Source organism: Patagioenas fasciata, chromosome Z, assembly GCF_037038585.1.
Source record: "Patagioenas fasciata isolate bPatFas1 chromosome Z, bPatFas1.hap1, whole genome shotgun sequence".
Classification (NCBI taxonomy): domain Eukaryota; kingdom Metazoa; phylum Chordata; class Aves; order Columbiformes; family Columbidae; genus Patagioenas; species Patagioenas fasciata.
The window spans coordinates 37,419,004-37,446,844 of NC_092560.1; the positions used below are offsets into that span (position 1 = coordinate 37,419,004).

Consider the following 27,841-nt stretch of genomic DNA (forward strand, 5'->3'; position numbering starts at 1 on the left):
TTAATTCTAGTGATAAACTAGGTCTAAACCTGCTCTCCACAGTCTGATTCTGAAGTCTTCGTCGTCTCTTGTCCTGCTTGACAGTCTGTGATTCTGTGAAAAGCATCGTGATGCAGGTAGTTTCTGGTGCTCATGGTGTTATGAAAGATTTCAGGAAAGTTACTCTTCTACTGCTTCAAAAGAGTTTAGATAACATCCTCCTTTTCTCTTTTATTTCCCTATTCCTTCTCTTTCAGTCTTCTCCATAGCCCCATGTATTCCAGCATTATTCATGGTGCTGCTTTCCCCTACACTGCATCATATTTCAGTGGTCTAAATTTGCACAAGTTTAATAAAGTCAGTTGGCTGGATTTCTGCTTCAGGTCTCTTCTGTAAGACCTCTTTGTATGATTGCTCTGTAAACTTGAGTTGAAAAATTGAGAGAAAATCAAGATGCTGTAAGATTTTTGATTATTGGAAATTAAAACTTGTTGAAACACCTTTTTTTAAATTTTTTTTTCCCTTAGTTTTTATTGAAATAGTGGTGTGGTTGACCTGAAACTACAACTGAAGCTATCAGCTCGAATTCACTTCTGTGGAACTCCTCACAACATTATCTTAGCAAAGGCATCTCTTTAAAATACCTAGTTTAGTTTTAGGCAACAATAAATCCCTTCATTTTTCTTAACTTCAAATATTCACTTTCCTGGTTTTTTATGCTTACACTGCTTGAAGCATCCATATTGCACTAAGGAGAAATATTTAATAGCACATTTATTTATATGTCAGAAATAGGCCTCTGTGTATAACAGCTTATGCTTTACTGTTCATCTTGAAGTGATTAGTATGTTTTAGACATTCTATTAGTAACAATGTCATAAACAGAAACAGCGTACTGAAGGCATGCATGTTGGTTACAATCTCCAAGTCAAACTCTTTTGTATAACAAAGATGTTGGCCAGATATAATGACTTCTAAATACTTCTCTGCCAAACCAATCCTGGCATAGCTTCTGGGGCTTCATTCAAATTATGTGAGCAATCAGTAGAGCTCTTTAGCACCCATGCCCGCATTACTGTGGGGTTTTTTTCTGCCAGCTTATGCTGTGCGGCAAATATTTTTAACTTATGCAGTTAACATCATGGCATATTTCCCCTGGAAAGCACAGAAACAATGTGGTAGTCCATTTTGTGTGATAGATGAACAAAGGAAGTTTAAACAGCCATCATTTTTGCTGTGTTTTTAGTGTATTATTACTATATATGAAGATCTGATTTTATTATGTTAACAGGAATTATCACGTGATGTTACAAAATGATGGTAAGGCACAAACAGATGAGCAAAAGTAAGATTTTCTGTGTGGAAAAGGAGAGACAAACAGTTTACTTGTTCCATAGAGTTACTGGCTTTACTTCCAACAGTCGAAACAATCAGTTTTAAGCCCTGAGTACTGGTGATTCCTCCTGATCAAAGTTCTGTGGTGTTTGCAGGTTGATAACATGTTGTCTACTCTGTTCTGAATTACCAGACCACACTGCTATAGGAAGGAACTGGATGTAGTAATTGACAGTGCGGAGACACCGTTTAACTTTTTGAACTCCAAGTTCAGGGTACATTGCCTGTTGAAACAGACCATAGTATTTTGCTACAGCTAGGTAGAAAAGGTTCTTCTTCCTGCTGCCTTTGCTGACATTAAGTATATATAGCCCTGATAGGAGGTAATATCCCCAAAAATCTGTTCTATAGAAGCAATATATTGTGGTTAATATTAGGGGCACTGACATGGACTGGACAAAAGAGAGAAGATAGGTGAAGGTTCAAATTCACAACAAAGAGTGATCGATGATAATTTATAGATAATCTAGTGTTTGGGATTAATTTGTCTGGTTTACTGACTGTATTAACAGTGTCATCTAGGATGCCATTCTGCTGTCATGAAAATAAATATTAAAACAGAAAGAAAAAAAAAAGCTTAGTATTTTTTATGTTGTGTGTTTGTAGAATTTCTGTTATCTAGGATGCAGAGGAAGAACCAACATTTTCCACTGTACTGATGACCGGTTTACTTTTTAGTTCCCACATGGCACATCCCTTGCAAAGAAACTTCCCATACATGTTGTAGGTAGAAATAAAGAGTAACTTTGTATTTGGGTAATTGTTATTGCTATCATTGTAAATAAAACATGTGCTATCCAAAATTTGTTTATAAAACCTGAGAGGATTTATTTTTCCTGAGCTTTTTGGTTCTTCAGAGTTTTTTGAGAAATAGCTCACTCATCAAACAGGGAAGCTGAATCTGACTGTGTTTTCAAAGGTACGTGTTTAAAGTTTGTTGTGCAAATCCCACAGGCATTTAGCAGAGAAAACTGCAAAAGATAACCTTTTTTCACTTGTCAGATATTATCAAACCTATGAACATTCTACCTAATCTGTAGCATATTGAAACTCTGTATACAGAACTGTATCTAAAGAGTTATTCATCTAATGTTTTGTTCATGGTTTTGTGTTAGTGTGGTTGGGGTTTGAAAGTGTGAATGAATTGATAATTAATAATGCTAAAACTCCCGTGTAGCTTAGCGTGACTGTCAAAGTTGTAAAAAAGTAAATAAAAATATGCTTAATTTCAGATTTGTTGTATTTTCAGGAAAAAGGTTCTTATATCTTAAAATTGTATTTAGGAAGCCTTTAATAAAATATGCCCTTTTAAGTAAATACTTTTGTCCTTTCTGACTTTTCTCAGTTTGAAAACACTAATGATAGATTGAAAAAAACTTAGTTTTTCCTCAAAATGTGATACTGACCAAAAAAGCATCAGACTTATAGTGTGTATATATGTTTTTAAGCTAACACTGAAGTTGAATATACTTATTCTCTTTACATTTAAATAAGACTTAGGATAGTTAGCATATAAGCACTCACAGATTAAGATTGATATTAGCACAGAAAAGCAAGTGCATGTGATTTGAAGATTTGCAGGATCTCACCTTCCAGAGGGATAATATTTCTGTTTTCTTCACTGGACAAGTACTACACTTTGTTTCATAATTGAGATCAGCTTTTCAGACTTCATCAGAGCTTGATGCTTACTTGTCCTTTTAAAACCACAGGACTGGAATTGAAAGAAATTAAGGGACTCAATAGGTCTTTAAATTGTATTTGCTTCAAGGCTTCAGTGTTACGTTCTCTGTTTCTGGAAAGTATTAGTTTCCTGCTGCTACTGCCATTAATTTTCTATTACTTGACATCTTTGACTTACAAAACTGCGAAAGATGCGCAATGGTTATTTTTAACCGCTGATCTGCTGACACAGTCGGCTTAATTTAAATAAGCATTAATAAGTGAAACAAAGCACAGACATACTGCATGTGATAAAGGCATTCTGAGGCCCAAGGATCAAAAAGCAAACACTGTATTAGTTTTCCTTGGAAGGGAGCTACTGGGTGGGCTGGGTGTGAATAAATGATGGATCCCATCTTCTGTCTAGATGTTGCTAAATCATGTCCATGTGGGGGGGGGGGTGGGGGGAGGAAATCCTAACCGCTTTAAAAATAAAGTAATCTTAAACATGTATTTTAGCCATAATGGAGAAATGAGTGAAATAAAATTATGGGGGTTTTGTGGGTTTTTTTGGTGTTTTTTTGTTTGTGGTGGTGGTGTTATTGTGGATTTTTTAATAGGTATTGCTCTAACTCTACATATAATTGAATTCTATACTTAATTGTAATCCAAGATAAAAAAGAAATTGAAATTGGCCTCTGCATAGGAGAAACTCTTTGGAAGCCATGTGGCTTCCTTTTCTACAACCTGCAAAGGACCATTTATTTCCGTTTCCCAGTGTGGAGAACTTACAAAATCAGTTGATTTGTGCCTCTTCTGTGAAAGGGCAAACTGTTTGACAAGAAGTTTTACCTGAAATCTTACAGAAGAGCTTCTGCAAATTTTGGAACAAAGCTTCCAAACCTCTTCTCCTCTATGAACATTTGGATACATGTGTAATTTTGCTGTGAAGAAAGTAGTATGGTTGCTTGATTCTGAACTCTCTGATAGCTGTAGATGAAATGAACTTTTAAAACAAGCTACTGATAAGCTAAATGCCCACATGTCATATGTCATGCACTAATCTAGAGCCTGTTCTTCCATTCCTTGTGTACAAAGGATTTCAAACTCCTTTAGCATTGGTTATTTCATAGAGGCCTCCATGATCCTTGGTCTTACTTTAACTGCCCATTTGCAATTACACATTGAGTCGTGATGGTTTTGCATAATAACCTACAGAAATGCAGGATGCTTTCTGTATAAACAAACAAGAGTGGGGAGCAAAAAAACCTGACACTATTTGAACTGGAAATAGCACATAATTAAATACAACAGGATGTTACTGAAAGTAAGATGTAAAGCAAGAACAGCACTGCATTTTCTAAGAGCATTTATTTAACATTGACAGGCTAGCCTAAATAAATCAATGAAATTCTAGTCCTACTTATTACCTCAGTAAATAAAGTTATGCGGATCGTTTGCCATACAATGCATACTGGCTGAATAGCACCTGTTTTCTATTGACTTGAAATTTTACTTCTGTCAAGATAGAATATCCTGCAAGAACTATCATTTCTAGTTAAGTTGTACAGTAAGGTAGTCCATACATGCAGGTAGTGATCCTTTAAAAATAAGAATCTGTATTTTGTAATGGAATATAAGGTACAGTCTGAGTGCCTAGGATACCAACAGTAAGTTGTACAGATTTGACTTAAGTACACTTACTGACTTACAGCATCCTGGCTTCTATCAGGAATAGTGTGGCCAGCAGGACTAGACAAGTGATTGTGCCACTGTACTCGGCACTGCTGAGGCCCCATCTTGAATCCTGTGTTCAGTTTTGGGCCCCTCATCGTAAGAAGGACATTGAAGTACTGTAGAGAAAATGCAGAGGAGGGTCATGAAGCTGGTGGTGGGTCTGGAGCACAAGTCTTATGAGGAGCAGCTGAGGGAACTGGGGCTGTTAGCCTGGAGAAAATGAGACTGAGGGGAGACCTTATAGCTGTCTACAACTACCTGAAAGGAGGTTGTAGCATGGAGGGTGTTGATCTCTTCTCCCAGGTAGCAAGTGATAGGACAAGAGGAAATGGCCTCAAGTTGCACCAGGGGAGGTTTAGATTAGATATTAAAAAAAATTTCTTCATGAAAAGGGTTGTCAGGCATTGGAACAGGCTGCCCAGGGAAGTGGTGGAGTCACCATCCCTAGAGCTGTTTAAAAGGCGTTTAGATGAGGTTCTTAGGGGCATGGTTTAGTGCTGGAGTTAGGTTATGGTTGGACTCGATGATCCTGAGGGTCTCTTCCAACTAAAATGTTTCTATGATTCTTTGGTTCTATGAGTTACATAGCTTTAATTATTTAATACATGTAATATGTTTTGAGCTAATATGAAGCTGAATACAACACACATGAAGGTCTGAGTCCTGTCACTGCTGTTATTGCCGTAACTTAAATTGGTGGAGCAATGTATTGAGGTTTCCTGTTGTTATTTTTGAGAATAATTCCAGAGCTCTTTGTCTATTAGCAAGAGCCATGATGAAATTCGGTGTCTTTCATCAAGTAATCCTTCCTTTTTGTCTTTGTAGATGTTGATGAATGCCAGGCTATCCCTGGAATCTGCCAAGGAGGAAACTGCATTAATACAGTAGGTTCATATGAGTGCAGGTGTCCTGCTGGTCACAAACAGAATGAGGCAACTCAAAAATGTGATGGTAAGTCACGTTTTCAGAGAACATACCTAAAAAGTGGTTAAGTAAAGCATTAAAGCACTTTAGTAATGAAACAAAAAGTTCTCAATAGTTGCTGTGTATGATCTGAACAGACATAACATCATTTTACTGTGTTTTTCGTTTTTTCTTCACAGCATAGCCTGTTTCTACTTTGCTGTTTATATTTTGCATTAGATTTTTTTTTTCTGTCTGACTCCTGTGGACCAAGATGGTGTTCAGTCTTTGTCAAAAAGGCTGCATATGCACCATATGCATCTGTGAGCAGCATATAACTGCAACTGAGTTATTAAGATCTTGTTCTCTCAAAAACGCCCAAAATATTCTAGTATAAGTAGGTATTTTCAGCCTACTGACTGCAGTGTGAAAAGCAAATGTGAAAGTTTTGGTAATGGATATAAGAAATTACTGCTATATACAGTTTGTGTTACAGAGCCTGGGTAAGTAAAAAATACATAGGAAATGTCCCTTTTTAGATGTAAAATAAAATAGACCATATTCAATAAGCATAGTTTAACAAACACGGACTGTGTTTATTCACTAAACATCTTGATGAAATTAAGAGCAGCAATTCTGTGTAGTTTAAAGTAATGTGATGTCATAGAAAATTACTGAGTTTTTGTGGATTTGGTGAAGATTTCACTGATTTGCATGGATCTGCCATGCCTTTGAAAGAAATCAGAACTCTCAAACTTCATCCCACCCAGTGGGTACCTTCACAGTCAAGTTACACAGATAAGAGGACTACCTGGTCCAGGCTTCACTTTGTGAGTAGGCAGCAGTTTGTTACCAAAATTTATTATTCTTCTTGCTAGGGAAGCAAACAGGAAGGAGTGGCCGGATAGGATACAAGAGATTTGTAGGCCCTCAGTGAGGCACCAGTGAGGCTTCTAATTAGTAGAAAAGGAAGAAGAAAGAGTGCTTTGTTTTCCCTTCACAAGAACCTTCCTTTGGGCTGGTCCATGTTGGAAAACATGGAAATATGGTAATTGAGACCACGTATCCACTGCACCTTCCGTTTTTAGGAAAGGATATCACACTTATCAGCTTGTGACCCTTTACTTGACTTCTTTATCCTCTTCATCTATTTGGGAGGAAGCCCAAAGGAATGCTTTCTATTAATTGTTAATGGAAAAAACAAAACAAAACAAAACCAAAAAATGCTGCTATTAGAACTGCCTGCTGCTTGATCACTGGAAAATTATAACTTTTGGTTTTCTTATTGAGCAGTAGTGGTAAGAGCTGTGGAGGGCAATCTAAACTTCCCCTGCTGTGTTAGATTAATCACAACACAAAGTATGAAGATGTATGGTAATAATCTAGCACTCCTTACTTTTCTCTGGTCATGGAGTCTAATCTTGGAAAGGTAAATTGGCAGATACCATTAACAATTACTAACAATGTCTGCCACTGCTATGAGGTTAGACATTGTGCTGTACTGATGTGAATACATAACTTGCACTCCAGAGCTAACTTGCATCCTACCAACTCGGAGTACAGGCACAGTGAACTTAACAGCTACCTATACACACCTTGAATCTGATATATACCTGACATGATTGATTTTTTTAGTATCCTAATGCTATCATTAGCTTCTAAGCAATGTACTTCTGCAATAGTTACACAACATTTAGGAAATGAATAAGCATCTACTGGGTGCAATTGTCTTTGCATAACTGTCTATTTTACCCTCATTTTGCATTATGTGGGACATAAAATAATTAGTTATCATAATCTTGAAAATTCTGGCAATACAGTTTATCTTTCAGTAGAATTCAAGCTTAAGTTTACTGAGCATGAGAATATAAAGTACACAAAATTCAGAAACATTTTCTTGTAATGATTCCATTCAATATTAACAACTATCAGAAAAAACCTTGCAAATGTTGAATGTTTTCCAAAATCTGACTGTGATGCCTCACTTGAAAGAGTGGATTTGAAAGTATTAATATTAGAACTATAATCAACCCGTCATTTGTGCTGTTCAAACAGTCTAGCTGCCAACCTCCACGTGTGCTTGGTGCAGTCAGTGTGCAGACATTGTCCACCTCCAGAGCAAAGACCATTGCTGCTTTTGCATTTAGAAGGGACCACTGGACCACTTCAGCAGCGCAGCCCAAGCAGATGTCCCTGAAAGCAGTTTCATCCCTGTGTCCAACCCCTTTGGACCATCTCATGTCGGCAAAATGAGGCTGAATTCCCTGGTGCTCTCACAGTGGCGTGGGTGTAGTGGCTGGCTTCTTGCAAACCCAAGCTGGTAGCACAACATGATAGACCATCTTATGTCATTTAATGAGACCTGAGGGAAAGGCGGGAAGATGTGCCAGAGGAGTTATAGATTGGACATTAGGAAAAGGTTCTTCGCCCAGAGGGTGGTGGAACACTGGAACAGGCTCCCAGGGAGGTGTCACAGCCCCAAGCCTGACAGTGTTCATGAAGAGACTGAACAACGTCCTCAGACACATGGTGTGAACTGCGGGGTTGTCCTGTGCAGGGACAGGAGCTGGACTCAGTGATCGTTGTGGGTCTCTTCTAGCTCAGGACATTCTATGATCTCAAAGCTGAAGCAAAACCAGCTGTAATTGCTAAACAAATTGTGTAGGTCATGTGTAGATTAGAAATGTATGCTTTGTTGCTGTTCATCTTGGATTTGTGTTGTTAGTTGCAAGACATTTCATTCGAAAGCTTTTATTCAAAATGATATTCTTTCAATTACATGCGTTTATTTTAGTAGGACTCTTTCTGCTTGAGATTGTTTAGCACTTTTTATAGTATTAAATGCAATGATCACTGTCATGTTAGAGAGCAACTTTTAAATTTTTTTATGAACAGCTACTTGCTCATTAGAAGGACACTTGGTTTTCCAATTCTCTCAATCATGGTGTAATTATTATTATTCTATGAGACTTGTACAGCAGGAGTAGGGCAACAGAGCTTTTGTCCAAGCCAGCTGTTGAGGTGTGAGTCCTGAAAAAAACACATTTCTAATGTGATAAATACACAATTAGATCAAAGACAGCATTTGGATATATGTTATGATGGACTACTCTCTCAGTTCAATAAATGAAGTACCTGTTCTGATGATGTCTATAGTCTGCCTGTGGCTGTCCTCCTGCTCTACTGTTGTTAACCGCAGAAGAGCTCCATGTGAAGGAGACCTGATACCTCCTTTCAGTTGAAATACATGAAACAGATATTTTCCTAGAGATTCAAAAAATGCAGGTTATTCATTGTGCTTGTCAGACTCAGACAATATTCTAAAATGGTGACTCTGATGTGGTGTGTCAGCTGGAGACTAGGTTTATTGTGTTAAAAGTATATAGCAGCAGAATAAATTAATGTTAGAAAAAATTACATATATATGCATACATGGAAGATTTTATGAAGTGCGTAGATCTCCAGTAAGATATATTGGTCTGAAAAACTCGCATCGTACTTTCTTTCTGTCTCCACTCAAAAGAGAGTACCAGAGTTCAAAAACAGGCTGGGAAGAAAAACAGTATTATTATAAAACTGTGACACCATTGAAATACCTGAGATGTGGTGACCAGCATGTGTGACTGGAGTTCTGCAATGGAGGCTATTTAAGAAAGTCATAAAAGATGGATGAGGATTGCCTTGCACCCAAAATGCAGCTCAAATATAGAGTTATTTTGTGAAACCAATGCTTGATTAGCTGCAAGCTCATGAGTCTGAGTCAGAGGGGAGGCTAGTAAAGGTAAAATTTCAGTAACATTGTTGTGTTTTTCTTTTTTTAATGTCTGCCTTACCAGGATTCAATAAGCAAGGAAGCCTCTAGATCAGTGTGGCTGGTTCTTATGAGAGAATCCCTGAAATCTACAGGAATGGCGACACCTGTGCCCTCCTGGGATACCAACTTTCCAGGAGGTTTCTGGATGGTGTCAGGGTTGACTTCTAAATACATATATGTTTGAGCCCTAGCAAGTACACTGGAGCTTCTACACATGAGAAACAAAGAACTGGTTGGGGACATGATAGTCTATGTCAGCCCTGGAAACAAAATAGTACAGTTCAACATCCTGAGGGGAGTGAGGATCCTGGACTTCAGGAGAGCAGACCATGACTTATTCAGGGAACTGGTAGTTAGGGTCCTGTGGGAAGCAGCTCTGTAAGGCAAAAGATTTCAGAAGCGCTGGCTATTCTTTAAGAAAACCCTCCACCAAGCACAAGAATGGTCTATTCCAATGCTCAGGAAAACATAGACTTCTAAAGACTCCAGCCTGGCTGAACAAGGAACCCATGACTTTTTTCTTTTAAATATATATATATGTTTTTATATATATATATATATATATATACATCATAGGGGGGTTTTTTCTTATTTTTTCTAGCCATTTTAGAACAAGAAGGCTTTTTAACCTTGTTTGACCTACATTACCTGATGTTGGCATGTTACCAGTACTCTGGCACTTTATACAGATAATTGCATGTGTTTTTGTGGGCTGATTGTACGTGTGAATTCTGTGTATGTTATGTTTCTCTCTGTCATCTGCACTCCAGCTTTGATGCCAAAAGAACTGATTCAGTAATAGGTTTCCTTCCTTCTGAAAACAGTAACTAAAGCATTCTTTGCATTCTACTGCTTTAACCTATCCAAAGGTCTGCATTAATTGTTAGAACTTGTGTTCAACAGTTTTCCCTGACAGTATCAACAGGAAAAAGTGAAAGTATTTTTAACATGTATTTGCTTTAAAATCTTCGGTGTTTATGGGACTGTGCATAATAGAAGTGAAACATCGTCCGCAGTTTGAAATATTTACTGTTATTTCATAGTTCAGTAATCAATGGGTTTTCATTTCGTGCTTTGTTGGCAGCCTGCTGCAGAGTAGGTCATATGCTCTGACTGTTTCGTTTAAGCCCTTCCCGCTTTGGTCTGTGGCAGAAGCTAGGTACTAATTAGTTCCTGGTCACAGCTTCCCCCATCATATAGTTCTGCAAAGGGAATAATGTGGAAAACAAACTGCAGTGCCCAGTTTGTACCAGTTATTTTGAGAAAAAAAATATAATGAAGCAGGTATTTGTCCATTTCTCCATGCTTCACAGCCAACATGGTAATGCCAAAATTATACCAGCATAATACCATTCTTGCATTGTTCCAGAAAAGGAACAGAGAATGAAAGCCAAGCCATAGTTTAATTCAGATTGTGTTGTTTTATTGTGTTTTGTTTTCTAACAAAGGCTTTGAGAGTTCATATTCTCTCAATGTGAGAGACAAAACTATAGCCAGCCCTCCAAAGAATTACACTTCCAGTTAGTGGGACAAGCGACTGGTCATTTGAGGAAAGTTACATCGCTTATTTGTATGGATTTGGGCCATTGGGAAGGATTTAAGTAATCGGTCTCCTATGAGTTAGAACCTGCGTTCAGAGAAATGGTTTAACAGAAATTGTGGTTTTTTAATGAAGTTTTTAAATGGAGTATGCTCGTCCTTTCCCTTCTTTAAGTATGGAAAACCAGATCAAATGTTACTTGCTGGCTACAGATGACAAAGTCAAAGTTGGACCTTGTAACTAGGCAAGGATCCAGTGTTCAGAGGCTTTATCCTTTGCCCTGAAACATCCAAATATAGTTTGGGGGTTAGGATTTCTTATCAGAGAGCTGAAAAAATTTGGAAAAGACTAGTACAGGGGTTGTACCAAATTCTAAATATCTGGAGCACTAATGTGATTTCTTAACTAAACAAAAGAAAACCCCAAGCCCTTCTCTTTTTTTGTCTAATAGTTTTGATCTTACAATATATTGCATTTTCATTGTCTTTTTAGGAATTAAATTATGTTCGTTTTTAGGATGTTATCTTGCAGAATTGATGTAATTTAAATCCATAGGTTGTTCAGGTAGGTATTGTATATAGATAAAATGAGAGGAGAAATAAGCTTTCAGTTGTGCCTGCTGGTTTACAAAGTGGAGTACTACTTATTGGTACTACAAGAACCTAATAAATGTGTTCTACTTACTCTTCTAAAATTCTAAATATATCACTCTCCTTGACTAAATGTATTTAGTTATGACACCCTTTACCACCAAAATACTCTAGGAGATAAGATGCATCTGATGCTCTTCCAAAAAGATGTGTTGCTGTGCTATTGCCATCAGAGGCCTAGAACTACATGACACAGGCTAACTCCTTTTTTTAAAAAATGTGGCACTGAAATGCAAAGAACCTTTCAGAAGAAACAGTTCTATTTCTGATTTTCCTACTTTAACATGGAATTTCATTACACTGTGTGTTATTCAGATTTGATATTACCAGGTATTACTATAGACTAAAACTAATTTGAAGGAACCTTTTTTCAGAACTCAGCAGTTGAGATCCCCTTTTCTGGTACTTTTAATTCAGTTATTCATAAAATCCTGCTTAGTGTAGTAGTAAAAGTCATGAATTCTGGATGACAGGTAGCCAGGCTGGTTTTTTCTGGCAGAAGCTCAGCTATTAATACTCACACCTGCAAAGTTTATGCCACACATTTAAGACTGGTTTTCACATTGAGACTGGCTTTCTTATCTGGTATGCAACATTGGAACCACAGCCATTAATGCCACCAATTATTTTCACCCTTAAGACAGCATCTTCTCTTAATATCTTTGGAGCATTTTCACTAAGACTATTTATTTATGTATTTTGGAGGAAGAAGGGAGGAAATGGAGTAACTTTTTCAATCAGCCATCCTAAAAATAACTCTTCCTGAAGTAAAGTCTCAGAATTTCCAGTCAGAGGTAACAGAGATCTTGTTGAAAGAATTGCACATGCAAGAACCAGGGAGGGGGAAGGAGAAACAGAGATTTAGCTCAAAAACTGCTGGAACAAAAAATCCACTGACTTGGAACTGTTCCAGTAAGTAAGAGAATTATTCTTTCACAAGGGCCTTCTGTGTTAATTGGTAAAAAAAAAAAACGTTTTTTTCTCCACATGGAGAAGACTGTGGAGTCTTCCATTCTGGTCACTGCCCAGATTTTAGGGAAGGTACTTCCTCCCTTCCGAGCTCTGTGTCATTCTTGGACAACAGCCCCTACAGTGTTAAACTCCTGTACATGTAGCCAGGTGAGAAGGATAGTCTAAGTCTGCATCTTTGCAGAAGTGGCTAACTACTTTTTTGTCTTTCACTTGCCAGCACTACAAACTCCACCTACTGTTTACCTTAACGAGCTTTGCGCCTGTATGATCTAGCAGTTTGGAATTTGTTTTCCTTTGGTAAAAGATCAGGTATTATGTTCTTGTAATTAAGATTACTGCCTTTAAAGTAGCAGGTACCTGTGCTAGACAGGGTGAAAACAAAGGGTTTCAGTTTTCAAATGTCTGCTGGTTTTAGTAGTCTGATTTTTATTGATGCATTTTACTTGTGTACTTTTTTTCCCTTATGTATATTAGCTGCAGTTCGACTTCAGGTCTTTAAAAAAGAAAAAAAATAGAACAAAAGCAATGAAAAAATTTACAAGATTTAAGACCCACTCTCTGAGAGTGACTGAATGAAACAGGTGTTTTGAAAATGGTATGTAATTTGTTCCTAGCACATGGATTCTTAAATTTAACTTGTTCACATATCACTAGTGGCGGGTGCTACCAGCTTTGTGTCATCCTGTTTGTGTGTACAACATTTACATCTTCACACAGTATTTCCATGCTGGTAAATCATGATCACCATGCTGGTGTTACCTTTATCAAAGTTTGGGTTGCTCTGAACTTTAGAATTAATCTTGGAATTTATTTTTGGAACCACTACGGTAGTGATGCAAAAAGGGTCATGTATTATTTCTTTGAGATTGAAAATGTGCATCAAGGGACAGCAAAATGAGGGAGTTTTCTTGCATAGCCATCCAGTGACTCTAGCATCAGGAAGGTGTCACTTTCCAGAAAAAACTCTTCCTACAGAGTCCTCATTTCATCCAATTTTCTTACCTTTCTGTTGTGATGTTTCAGACTGTGTGTGGATACAGAACACAATATTCATGCTCAAAAGGCTTATGAGTTGTGAAAGACCTGTACTGTATAAAAAATCTGATCAAAGCATGCAACCAGTTCCAGTTCTGTTTTAATTTACACACGTTTTCATTTCATTGAGTTAGCAGTTCACCACATTCTATGTATTGTCTTTAATACAGTAAATTAAGGCAAGATTTCAGAGCTTCTAGGGAATTATTTGGTTTTGATTTATACTGTCATTTGGAATTCTGGAGTCTCTGCAGTGGGTAACTATGAAGTCTTAAGTGAAAGCATTATTTCTTAGAAGAGTTTTGTTTCAGCATAAATAATGCTTTCTTTTGTACATACTTGAGCAGATGTCAAAAAATGTGGGCAACAGTCGTCATAATTTCATAAATATTTTAATATAAAATTTAATTTTTTTGTGTCTTCTGAAATGCTTAAATAACCTTCTTTAAAAAGCCCTAAATTGTCACCTTCTCTGATTCTGCTTTGAAGAGAAAAAACAAAACAAATCCAAAAAAATCTGACAAAGGCCACCGGATGTTTATATGTGTGGACTAGTTAGGACATTAGAAACCATGTTACTTGTAAGATAAATTTTATTTTCTATAACTTCACTACAAATGACATGCTGGTGGAGGAGCGTTTTTTTTTCATATCTTCACTTTAAAAAAAAAAAAACAGTTTTCACATTCTTAGTGGCCCTGTGGCAAAACTTAATTTTCTTTCAGTACTTAAATGTTGTCTCTAGATTAATATCTAAAGGGAGTTCTTCATATGTGGACCTTACCAGAGTGGGGAGTTACCTTTTTGATATAGTCCCTGTGCATGCCAGATCTTTTTGGCATTCCTTCTTTTGTTTGAGTTTTGGGTGTGGAGCATGTAGCAAAGGAGAGGGCAAAGTATTCATCGCATAAAAGCTTCATGAGAAATAACACCGGCTGAAGTTAATTTCTCAGGTAGTTATTTGTCTCAAGGGAATTTCTAGAGTGACAGTTCCAAGGAAATGATAGGTCTGTGTAAAAGTGCAAGGAATGTTCCAAGGCTTTCTTAGACCTTGGACCTTAGACCTTGGCGTCCAAGGCTTTCTTAGAAGGAATGTGGAGACTTTCACATTGTAATCACGAGATAATTTCAATCATACGCTCTTTCCTATGCTTCTTCTGCATTGATTGACATCAGAGAGTCTGGGTTCAACAGTCTGACCGTTCTGATTTTTGTTTCACCGTATGAAAGCTACTGTCAGTTAATACTGCACACAGATTTTTACAAACAGGTTAAGGAAAAGTCTTGTACCTTTGGAATCAAATGGTGCAAAACCTGTGGTATCACATCATTCCAACTGGAAAACAGCTTGAACTAGTTAGAAAATGTTTTCCCAGAATGATTCCTGTGTTAAATGAGGGCCACAGTTCACATTCACTGAAAGCCACTTGAAAAGTTAGTGCACAGAAGTCAATTAAAAGCAAAATTAGGTGACTAAAATGAACCTAGAAGTATGTATATGTCTATAGATTGTCACAGTTGTAGAATGAAGTTGCTACTTAAAACAGCTCATTTGCATAAACAGTCATGACATAGTCTTTACTGTCATACTATTTTTCCTGCTTGTGGTTCTTCCATTCCAGTTCACCCTGCTGTGTTTCACAAATCTAACAATACAGGCAGCCTGCTTTCTGCTATTGCTTCTCATTGCCTCAGCACCTGATTTTGCTTCCAGTTTGTTCTGGGACAACACATGGTGCTCTCAGTTCTGGTGCCAAATGCCCTAGCAGCCCCTTGTTACATACAAAAGCTCACTTGTCAGCTTGATAACTTCTCACATTCTATGTATTTACATACATTTTTTTTCAGTGTTCAGATGAGACCACTACTTTTAGTTAGCAGAAAAATTTTGATAGATTAAAAACACTTGAAAAATAAGAAAAATGCAACATTTGGTCACATTTGAAGAGCTTGGCCAAAATTCTTCCTTACTTCTAATAAGAAGACCAGAAAGTGGTCAGATATGATAAGCAATATTTCTGTGGTTACAGAAGCCCAGAGCTGTCACACTTGGCTGCTGTACCATCCTCCTGCCTTCAGCTCAGAAGCAGAAGGTGTATTCTGGTATTGCGTTGTAGCTGTTGTGTGCTTCCTTGAGATGATCATCAGTATGTGTCATTTAGAGGAAATCCAAGACTGCTCTCACATAATCTGTGAACTTGAAGTGGTACACTGCTTGAATGTATAAGGAAAGCTTCCATTAGATGGCAAACAAAATTATTTGCAGTATGCAAACACTAGCAATATGTTATTCAATTTAAGTTGAATGACAATTTCAGGAAACCTCTCTTTCCCCCTTTTTTTGTACAATGCGTTCAAGTGCTCTGCTAGTTATCCTATGTACTTTCCTTTTTGGATAGATATTGATGAATGCAGCATCATCCCAGGAATCTGTGAAGGCGGTGAATGCTCTAACACCGTGGGAAGTTATTTCTGCATCTGTCCACGGGGTTATGTGATATCCACGGATGGCTTGCGCTGTATTGGTTGGTATTCCACCCTTGCAGGCTTCTAGAGCTCTCATGGTTATTAAGGCAATTTATACACAGCAGCATAAGACCTTCTGCTCCAGCCATCTAGCACTGATTCTCACCTGCCCCAGGAGCTAACTATATGTTAACTCACTAGTATCTCTGATCCAGCTGGTTAAAGTTCACAACACTCTCCTCTGATGACAATTGCCACTGCAACCATCTTTATGTAGATAGTAGGTACCTCTGTATCAGCTGTATTGTAGCCTGAAAACTCCTGCCTGAGATCTGAATCTTCTTAGGATAAAAGCAGTTACTGTTTCTCTGTTGTTAAGCAAACACAGAAAATGTTAATTATATTTGTTTTCTAAGCTGCATCTGACGAAATCAAAAGCTAAGCTCACTTTGGTTCTAAAGAAGCAAACTTTTATCCTTATTCTGCATTTTAAGTTCCATCTGACATAGGTTAATTTAACCTTTAGAGACCAATAAATACACATATATAAACGCAGAAGGCATTAAGTAGTGCATGCTGAGGTGCCATTAATTTGATTGGAACAGATAATCAAAAAAACCCCAAATATTATATTTCAGCAGATTGCCACTTTTATGGGAAAATTTATTTTAAACCTGTTTCTATATTACAAAAAATATGTATACTTGTCTTCACATGAGGTGATTTCTCTTATACAGCTACACGTGTCAAATTGGTGTTATAAACTATTCTAATTAACTAAAACACTGCATACCATGTGTAAAAATAATTAACAATTGATAATAATAGTATCTTTTTTAGTTCTCATGTGGTTCTTCTATTTCCCACAACTCAAAGTGCTTTTTTCTCATGTTGGGAAAGGGATGAGAATCCTGAAGGGATTTCTGAATTACAGATAAATGATGTAAACAAGTAACGATACAAGATTTACAAGTGATTTCACATGGATAATTTCTTGCGCAATGTAGCCAGCTTTTGTTAGCCAGGTTCATATCAGAAATGCCGGACTTCAAGTATATTGTGGCTGGCTGCAGGAATACTGAGAATCTATGATTTCTAATATGATCAAAATTTCCATGGGTCTTAGCACGTTTTGCAATCTGGTCTCAAAAGTCAGCTCCCGAAAGCAATTACACACAAACCAAATGCCCTAATCCACCAAGACAGGCCCTATGTCACAGAGTCTCCTTCCCTTAAGTGAGCATGTGTCCAAAAGTTCTTGTGCTCTCAAATCTTTATGGTATTGGAATATCATTTGTATACTCTAGAAGTATAATTTTTCATTTACTTAGGAGAAAAGTGAAAAATGTAATCCTCGTTAATACAAATTGTTTTTCCCCATTGAAGATAAATATTTGCTTTTAGCCAAAATAGCAGGATGTGCTCATTTACTGTAATTAGTACCATGTCTTTCCAAATTCGTAGTTCGTTTCTCCTAGTCAGCATGCAGGAATGTGACAATAAAAGATACAGGATGGTTTCTTGAAGGAACTAGAATATAACAAACGCTGACATATCTATGCAGAGTAGTTTTCACATGGCACTACTAAAATTACTGTTGTGCATTCAGTCTACTGAGCAGAGCAGAGCAGACTGGATAACATTTCTTCAGTCAAGATACATCTACACCAAGGAAAAATCCATTAAATTAATTTACTGATGTTGCTGTTGTTATGTGAAATGTCTCAATTTTTGCCATACCAGGCTTTTTATATAATTCTATCTAGTTTCTATTTGTATTGCTTTGTATGTTTTGTATCATCCATATTTCTTGTTAGCTTGAGCAGACTTTAAGATCATGTGTTGGGTTAATGCAAGACTAGTGTCACTATAAATGTAAAATGCACTGGTGCTAATCACCTCAGATTATTATTGGGTGTGGTTTGGGTTGTTTGTTTTGTTGTTTTTGTTTGTTGTGGTGGTGGTTTTGTTTTGTTTTTAATACAACTTTTTCAACAATTTGGTCCTTGCATGAATTTAATAAGGGAAAGTGATTTTGAGAGGTTGCATTATTATTTCTTATTTTCTTCTTAAATTAATTCGCAGATCAGAGGACAAGTACATGTTTCTCCAGCATAGTGAACGGCCACTGTGGGCAAGAGGTTCCCGGTAGGTTCACAAAAAGGCAGTGCTGCTGTGAGTCTGGCCAGTGCTGGGCCATTGGGTCTGTTCCAGAGATGTGTCCTGTCAGAGGATCTGGTGAGTGGCTTTTTGACTGGTTGGTTTATTTCCGCTTCTTGCTGACCTTTCTAGTTAGGATGGAGTTCACTGGAATGTATTTTAAACTGCTTTGAAGAAAGTCAGGAATTACATTATTATTCATTCTTATGCTTTTAATACTGATGTACCATCTGCGAACCATTTTTTCTGGTCCATGACTGTTTGGGACTAGTTTTTTTAACATCCTTTTGTTGACTTTGGAAGTAGTTCTTGGGAGATGGGAAAGATTTTGTGGTCAGTCTCAAAGAGGAAATGACTCTAAGGGTCCACAGTTCATTTTGATTTAAAGGAACAGCTGCTCTCTTGTTGTATTAAATTTGGGGTTACTTTGAACTAGAAATGCATCAGTATTTCATTTATTCTTTTAACTCTGGTCACAGAACAACGGTTCCCATCTGTAGTGAAATGTATTTTCAGTTTACCTGTGTCAAGATCCTTGAGTGACCAGGGAATTACAGTGCTGCTGGAATCACGTCAACAAAAATGTTTCAAAAAATAGTTGTACATTACAATACTTCCTTTTATTATTCTTAGTGTCCTTTCTTAAATAACACCTGTCACAATCATGGGATTTGCCTGAGCTTAGAAGTGGGAGACGGAATACATACCAAAGAAACGAGGAGCTGGTGATCTGGTTTTTGTAGCATACAAAGATCTGTATCTTCCTTATAAGCTGACTCTGAAGAGTTGGTTTACTTTCTGCTTCTTGTGTGTTCCTGTTTAACAGATGAACACCGCAGACTTTGTGTGGATGCTGCTCGTGCTGGAGGTGGTTCCAGAGACAGTGGGACAGGAGGAAACGGGTTCCTTCCCAGTGGCAATGGCCATGGCTACGGCCCAGGAGGAGCAGGATTCATTCCCTTCCCTGGAAGCAACGGTTTCTCTCCAGGTGTAGGCGGAGCAGAGCTAGGGATAGGTAGTCGAAGTCCCACTGGAAGTGGCCCAATAATTACAGGGCTAAGTAAGTACTTGTGCCGTTGTGACTTGTTTCTCTCTTTTTTTATTCCTTTTGTGATTTCTCTTTTTTTCTGTGTAGCCTTTAGTCTGGAAATGACATGGTGTTCTTAACACATAAAAATGCCTTTTTATCAAGCACATTTAAGAGACCTCAGCTGATACATTAAGAAGTTCAGGACCCTTTTTTCTAACAAGAGTTCAGATTTAGAGGTTTTATTTTTTTTTTCACTTCAGTTATAATGTCCTTAAGTCCATGCTGTGCCTGCTGATCTGCCTTGGTCAACAATAATAAAAGTCCAAATTTCTAAGTGTTTTCAAAAAACACCAGATTTTAAAACGAACTTTTCTCTTTTCTTGTTCTTCCAAATGTAAAACTTGCCTATTCTGCAGGAGTACTGCCTTGACTTAAAGCCCAAGATGAGTAATACTCAGAGGGAACTCTCGTGTATATAAAGTTGCTTGTAACATGTGTAAACACATCTCTAGCATCAGGACAATGAAGTTAATAAAATGCAGGGAGTATTATTAAGACAAGTACACTGAAAATAGTAAACACATAGGAACAGACTGGTTTATCTTTCACTTAAACTGTGGGTTATTCATAAAGTCACTGACAAACTCATCAGGCTATACAGATAATGGGTAAATCATAATTAAGACTGTCTTATATGTTTTGTTTCTGAGAGCTACTTGTTTTTGTTAGTTTACTGTTGTGTCAACAGATAGTGCTTGGAAAAAATACTTGGCTTGATGGATATATTTATGCACCTGATAACATACTTTCTGAAGCAAAGCATAATCTTCGTATTTACTTGTATTTGAAAATATGAGTATGTCTCATGTTCTGGTTTTTTATTAGCAATTCTCAATCGGACAATAGACATCTGTAAGCACCATCCCAATCTTTGTTTAAATGGACGTTGTATACCAATCCTTTCTAGTTACCGATGTGAGTGCAACATGGGATATAAGCAGGACACAAATGGAGATTGTATAGGTAAGCACACATTTCTAAAATCCATTATTCACTTCTAAAATGCTAATATTTTTGTGCTTTAAATCAGATTTTTTTAAAAAAACATATTCTTTTGCCCTCGCATACATATTAATTTTCTTGATATTGCTCTTGTGAGAGTGCAAAGACCATGATATTACTTACTGATATTGACTATTTCTGTACTTGATGAGTATTGCACATTTTTGAATTCACATTCAGTAAAGTAAGTTCTATTCCACATTCTTTTTTTATGCTCATACAGCTACATTTTTACTACAGGAGTTAGTGGTGAATTATGTTCAAAATAACAATGGGTAGAATTTGTGTTTAATCTACTTGTAAGGATGAATGACAGTTTTAAGGTTATCAAGTCATTAAAAGAATACATTTATTAACTTCTGGTTATATTTCAATTCATTTGAAAATATTGAATGCTAACTTTTTATAATGAGCTGAATTTGGGATTCTGCACTTTTATTCAGTCACTGTGGAATTCGCTATTTCAATGTCAAAGGCTCATTAAGTATTTCAGTGAAAATACAAAATTTTGGTGTTCTTCTGGGGTAGTTGTGTGGAGAAGAATCCTGTATGGAGGACACAACTTACTAAACATATGGGATCCTAAACAGAGAGGTCTGGTTATATTTCTGATTGAACATTTCCTTACTGATTCTTTATAAAGAGATTTGAGATCTGTGAATGAAAAATATTTACACAAGAGCTTACTAGCAATAGGCTTTTCTCACTGTAACTACTTTTAGAATAAATTTCTAGCATGCCAGTGAATTAGAGGAAAATATAGGAACAAAAGGAACACAGAAAATGGCAGCTACCTGAATCCTTTAAAAAATCTTCTAATCCAAGACTGCGCAGTTTATCTTACACAAGCAAATGCAGTAAAGACAGATTTTGACCTACATGTAGCAGAGTGGGTATCAGCTAGAAGGTCAGCTGGGGACACTGAGTGTCTGTGTTGCAAATTCTTTCACCTCCCACTGAATTACAAACTGAGTGTTAATACCTGCCTGTCTTGGCACTATGCCTTTGGGAAAAATGAAATTTGACAATTGTTGAATCGTACTTTTCCTGTAATATCCCTGGTTTTTACTGGTTTTAACCTCTCTGTTTTCCTTTCTCATATGGCTAAAAGTCAGAGAGTCCACTTAGCTAGATCATTCTCATGCACCAGAGAGGCCAGCTATAGCTACATTATTCCTGACAACTGTTTTGTACACCCTCTTCTTAAGAAACATCAGTTGATGGAGATTCCATCATTTCCCTGGGCAGTTGCCATGCTCCAACAGTCGAACTTCCAGAAAGTGTTCAGAATGTCTAATCCAAGGTAAACACCATTTTGGGAAAAAAAAAAAAAAAAAAAAAAAATTGTTTCTTGTCTTATCCACGGTATATAAGGAAAGCAGTTCAGTACCTTTAACTTTGCACATTGGTGTACACGGGGAGCACTACAGTTCTTCTTCCAACTTGCCCTCTGTGATACAGCAAGCCCAACTTTTTCAGCTTTTTTTGTTTGGGTGAGAGTTTTCTCTAGCTTTAATCCCTGTCTGGGAGATTCAGGCATCTTAGTCTCATGCTGCACCCTTGGTCCTCAAGAGCTATAAGTGCATTTTAATGGGGAGTGGCAGTTTTACTATAAATCTGTCTTGCTTGGCTATTCTTGGCTATTATAGTGTATGAAGAGCCCTGACGCTTTCATTCCCAGCACTAGATTTTACATCACTGAAATCAATAATATTTCTAATTATGGTGGACCTTGACTTTTGAGGAAGTCTTGAAACATGCTGAGCAGCACCTGAAAGTTGGTGTATTGAACTAATGTTTCTTGATGAAACCTAGTTCAGAGCTTATATTCATACTCTTTGTTACTTGGCAGACAAGTTGAAAATATCATCTTAAGCACATAGACGTTTGTTTTATTTATTATTTTTTTATTCTTTTTGCTTTTTAAGTTCAAATTAAGAAATAAAAGTGAGTAATGATAAAAATCTGAATATATGGTTGTTACAAAGCGAGCAATTGAATACAGTGAAATGTTTTTCTAAACTGTACTTTTTGAGGCAACCATCCTGTGTTTGAATCATTAAAAAAGCAGTGATAAATAACATTGTGATAGAGCATGATTATGATAAATGCTTGTTCGTGTTTATGAAGAATTATTCTGCATAAAGAAATATACTGAAAGAGCACATAGCTGAGCTATGTATGAGCTATTAATACTTAGGTTACAGGAAGCAAAACTATATGGATTTAATTTAAACTTTTTTATTTTCAATTTTCATTGAAGAAATAAAGCATGAAAAAAAAATGAAGTAGCACAACCACCTGTAGTTTAAAAGATCCATCACATTTACATGTCTGAGTGCTGAAATTGATTGACAGAAAGATATAAGGTGTCCTTAACAACTGGCTGGCATTCTGTCCATTTCTTTTTTGTGAGGTCACCCTGGAGGCCACCAGCCTTGTTGTTCATCTTTCACTCCAGGCTTGTGGTAATAATGAAGTTCTTTGATTTTCAGTTTGAGGTTAAAGTGCCTGAAAACTGTGAGACTAGATTGAGAGGTGCATGGGAGAAAAAAAAAAAAAAAAGTTTACCTTAATTCTCTAGTGCACAGTTATGTGCCCAGAAAAACAGGTATATTCACTTAGGGAACTTTGTAATGCACACCTCAGCATGAAACAGTGGTCTGAAAACTGAGGAAACTTTGCATACACTGAGATCAAAAGAAAAATTTCAGCTGCTTTAACAAAAGCAGAAGGTTGTGTGCCAACTACAGTAATATCCTACATTGAAAGTGAGGCAAAAATACACAGTGATGGCTTCCAGTAAATTAAAGTGTAATTTTGACTGGTTTTTTTTCTGTGTGAAACAAATCAGTCATTACTAATTATTTTAACACTTCAGTGGTTTGCCTTTTGAGTAGCTTCTTGGATTCAGAAGATTTTTAATAAGAGGGTATACTTTATGAATACTTTTCTTAGATAACACAGCTTTGGCTTGCTGTTATTTTCTAATTGTATTATAAGGAAGTTAGACTTCTTTTTTTTTTTTTTTTTTAAATAGAGTTAAAGAGTCGTCTTATTTCAAAATTTGCTGATAAATAAGAAAATAATGGTCTTACGTACTGCCCTCTGACCTAAACTTGTATGATGCTGAACTCAGGATGGAACATGCCTGATGTGGCCGTATGTCATAAGTAATCTGACCCTGAATGGCCAGTCTCTTTACCAAAAATGACAGACAACTGTAATACTACCTTTCCTTATTTCATTCTGTTTATAAAAACTCTTGATGAAACTGTGGAGACTTTGAAAGTGGCAGTAAGTCTGTAGCTGTGCAGTGTTCAATTTTAGTTGTTTTGCGAATACCAACCTTCATATTTTAGATTTTGTAATGTATCTTCAAAGTCATCACAGTAATTCTTAATGGGGTTTTGGATGTTCCATACTGTGTCTACTGAAATTCTGACAAGTGTTACAGATGGAATACTGAAAAGTGGAGATGTGTGATGCAAGTAGCGATAGAGAAATATTGAACACCGAAGAGTAGTATACTGGGAGATAGAATAAATGGGTTAAATATCTCTGTCTCAGATGTTTCCTGTTTATACTACTGTAATATGCATGCTTGCAGTTCAAACACAAAGCCCACAACTCCTTTATATTAACATATATTTACCATCTCCCTCTTTTATCAGGAGCTAATAAAAATAAGAGCATCTTAAGATGCATATTTTAAATGGAAATCAATTGAAGCATATGGCTTTGGAAGGATTTTCTAAGCTTAAGTAAACTATTTAATAGAGGAACATTATATTCCTGCTGTACAATTTATAGATTAATTTACAGTGATATCCATTCCTAGCATGAATATGTTTGGTTTTTGTTTAGGCAGATGAAGCAAGTTGAATCCTGTAATAAAGTCGTAAATATTGTTGCCTGTAAGAAAATAAACAAAACAGACGAGTGCCATATCTATTATTTATAAGTTCCTCTGTTGTCCCCTATACTAAAGTAAGATTAGTATACAGTAAAGTCATCTGAATTAAGACATTTGACAAAACATTCATGTGAAAATGTGATTTAGAGTTTGACATTTTGTAGGCAGCTGAGTTTTTTCCGGAGGAATTATTTCCAATCCTCCTTAACCCCCCATATCAGCAGAACACTGAGGAAAAAATACCCTATCTAGCACTTCTAACAACGAGCATCCCACCAGCCAGACACCGTAGAGAAGCAGGAGAGCAGGAAACTACTATAATTACATAGAAGTCTACTGCAGTATTAGGATACAGTTACTGTTTTCTTCACTACACTTAATGCTCTGAATTTATTTTTTCTTTACTTCATTCCTGTGGTTTTACTGGAGTGATGTTATGAGCTGCTATGCAAATATGAACGAGCTAAATATTCATGAGGGGAGGTATTTAATTTTTCCATTTGCTTTGCCTTTATTAATTTAACAGCTTATCCATATTAACGATCTGCTTGTATCTAGACATGAGGAGTACTGTAAACCAGTTCACTAAATCAGTGATTTGGATAAACCCCGATCTCTTTGATGTATACATAGATGCTATTGGTTTTAGATGTGTATGTATCAACATAGTAAATTCTGTGAAAATTATGGTCTTGTTTATTATTAAATTAAAACAAAAGTAACCTTTTGACATTTTTAGAATCAAGTCATTCATGGTACAACACTTTCTTGATGTATATATTTATTTAACATATACATCTGCTTATATGTTTAATTTCTCATTGCATCCCAATAGTTTGAAGATGTAATGAACGAAGTTTTAGAGCTAGACCTGGTAAAGAGTGAGCACAAACAATCAACAAAATTACCCTGTCTTTTTCCTGGTATTACTGGTAGCATACACTGCAAAATGCATGGGGAAATCATCATGACTAACAACTGATCAGCAATGACTTTACCTAGCCCCAGCTTCCTATGGCAACTTGCAGCCAGATACAACAAACCCCTCACAAATCAGCATTGGCTTTGTGGTATTAAAACCTACCTAAATGAAGAGATGAGTAATTTCAAACCTGTAAGAGAAATGCAGTGCATAGCTAAAAGTAAGAAAGTCAAGTTAGCAAAGGTTATTGATGAAGAAAAGAGGATTTAATCAAGAGATTGATTCAGTTTGTAACCTGTGAATCTAGATGATCAGTTTATCCCCTGGTAGCTGCAGGAGAGGCTCAGCGAGCAGTCCTGTCTGCCAGACCAGTGGGATGCACTTGCTCTGCTTCCTGGATCACAGAGGGCAAGGATCCTGGGCGGGTTTAGAGGAGCATAATAGAGAGGAACAGTCACCATCGTTTCAGAGCTGGGAATAGCTGTCTTGGGCCAAAGACACAGCTGACTCATTGTTAACCACTGGGGACCAAGTCTGAGAAAGGTGCTTGAACAGAGTTAAAGTTTTCAGAGCCTTGTGTCAAATCGGAGTTATTTCTCTGCAGTTACCTGAGATATAAGGTGGTTTGGTTGCAAATACCAAAAAACCTTTGGAAAGAAGAGTAAGGGACATTATAGAGAAGGGCTAGGTTAGGTCTGGCATTACTCAAATGCAAACACTGGGGTTGAGGATGAAATGGGGCATGAATAATTGAGAGATGGTGCACAGACTGTGGTCTCATTAAGAATCCCTCCTGCTGCTGTGTGGCACCTCTCACATTTCTACGATAAACCTGTAAAATACTGTAGGGTTTTTGGATGCTATGATTTGCTCTGATTTTAAAATGCAGTTTTGATTGCTTTTAGTTTTATTCTGAAGAAGAATGAATGGTCATTCTGTTAAACGAAACTATGTTGAATAACGTGGTGTTTGCTTTCAACAGGCAACTCTCAGATCCCATGTCGCAAAATCCTCACACGTGTTTTTACTTCTGTCTTTTAAGATATGTATAAATGAGTAGTCATGTTTCACTTCCTAAAAATGTCTACCTCGTTGGACTGAAAACAGCTTTGTGTTCTTAGGAAAGTAATTATTTTCTCCAAGAACAAGTTCTAGTATTTAACATTTGACTGTTAGTTACCATTGTTTACACTTACAGTCTTCTAGGCTTGATAAAAATTTTGTATACATAGTGAAGTTACTAATGCTTCTCTGTGCTGCCAACAGATGTTGATGAATGCACATCAAACCCATGCTCTAATGGTGACTGTGTTAACACACCTGGTTCCTATTACTGCAAGTGCCATGCAGGTTTCCAGAGAACTCCTACCAAGCAAGCTTGCATTGGTAAGAAAATTTGCTTCACATCTACTGACATTGTATATGTTCTGAACCCTTATGTCAGATCATGTTGAATTCAAAAAAATAGTGAACAATGTTATGTCAGTAAATTCTAACAGTCGTTATACTAATTGAAGCTCTAGTTCTGGACTACCATTCCATTTGATCTATTGTCTTTTAATGTTTATCCATTATTCCAGAATATCTGTCACTTGGCCAGGGAATTCCCCAGCCAGGTGTTCTATAATAAAATCAGGAAATAGACTGTTAGTACAACAGATGTATGCTTACGTATGTGTGCAGATGAATGTGTGAGAAGATTTTGATCTATTCATAAAGTAATTGCTGAGCATCAAAAAATGTAACATTTATTGTGCAAGTCTGTAAAATAATGTTCTGCCTGTCTCTGATGCAATGACAGTAAATTCCTATCTGTCTTTGGAAATTTTTTCTACCTAATATTTAAATAACATGTCAGAGTTTTTCAAAGCAACAATTGTCACTATATATATTTTTATCTCAGAGTAATTATCTGATTGTGTGATTTTTTTTTTTGTCTTAGACATAGATGAATGCATCCAGAATGGTGTTCTCTGTAAAAATGGTCGGTGTGTAAACACCGATGGAAGTTTTCAATGTATTTGCAATGCTGGGTTTGAACTAACTACAGATGGAAAAAATTGTGTGGGTAAGAACCCTTCTAAGTAATGGGGTAGGCATTAGTTCGGTGATTCTAGAAATTGTACTTCATGCTACAGTTAAGGGTCATTAAGGATTGCATTTTTTAAAATAAGCTACAACCTGAGGTGAACTTATAGCCCCTGCATTCCAATAGTTATTCTGCAGAACTGCATGATTTCAAAGAAAACTTGAGGTAATTTTTGGTTTTGAAGCCACATATTTCCTCCAGAGTCCCAGGTAACTCAGTGCCAGGAATAACATTTTTCCCTAAAGCTTCATAGGAAGTGTTCCACATATCAGTGCTGCTGAAGAAATAACTGTTTTTAATTTGGGCTGTACTACGTCAAAAAAACTTCCTAGATAAACAACAAGTTCTTAATCTGTCAGACGACTGAAGCTTTTTATCCTTTCATGTAAGAAAGAGAGATTCACCTTCTTCTTTCATACACAGTCTGCTGAAACATGCAAATTAACTGATCACAATAGAAAAAAAATGCTACTTTGTATATAGAACGAATAATCTTCGGACACTTAATC

General features: G+C 36.8%; 1 protein-coding gene across 3 annotated transcripts in view; it reads left to right on the forward strand.

Moving 5' to 3' along the window:
• FBN2 (fibrillin 2) overlaps positions 1 to 27,841 on the forward strand; it is a 161,252-nt gene that overhangs the window by 34,478 nt on the left and 98,933 nt on the right. For 2 of the 3 annotated variants that reach the window (XM_065860700.2, XM_071802824.1), the window contains exons 7-13: positions 5,599 to 5,724; positions 16,087 to 16,212; positions 18,239 to 18,391; positions 19,140 to 19,373; positions 20,229 to 20,366; positions 26,510 to 26,629; positions 27,186 to 27,311. In XM_065860700.2, the coding sequence (XP_065716772.1) occupies positions 5,599 to 5,724; positions 16,087 to 16,212; positions 18,239 to 18,391; positions 19,140 to 19,373; positions 20,229 to 20,366; positions 26,510 to 26,629; positions 27,186 to 27,311 (1,023 nt within the window). The remainder of the gene's footprint in view (positions 1 to 5,598; positions 5,725 to 16,086; positions 16,213 to 18,238; positions 18,392 to 19,139; positions 19,374 to 20,228; positions 20,367 to 26,509; positions 26,630 to 27,185; positions 27,312 to 27,841) is intronic. The other variant, XM_071802823.1, reaches the window with a different exon arrangement.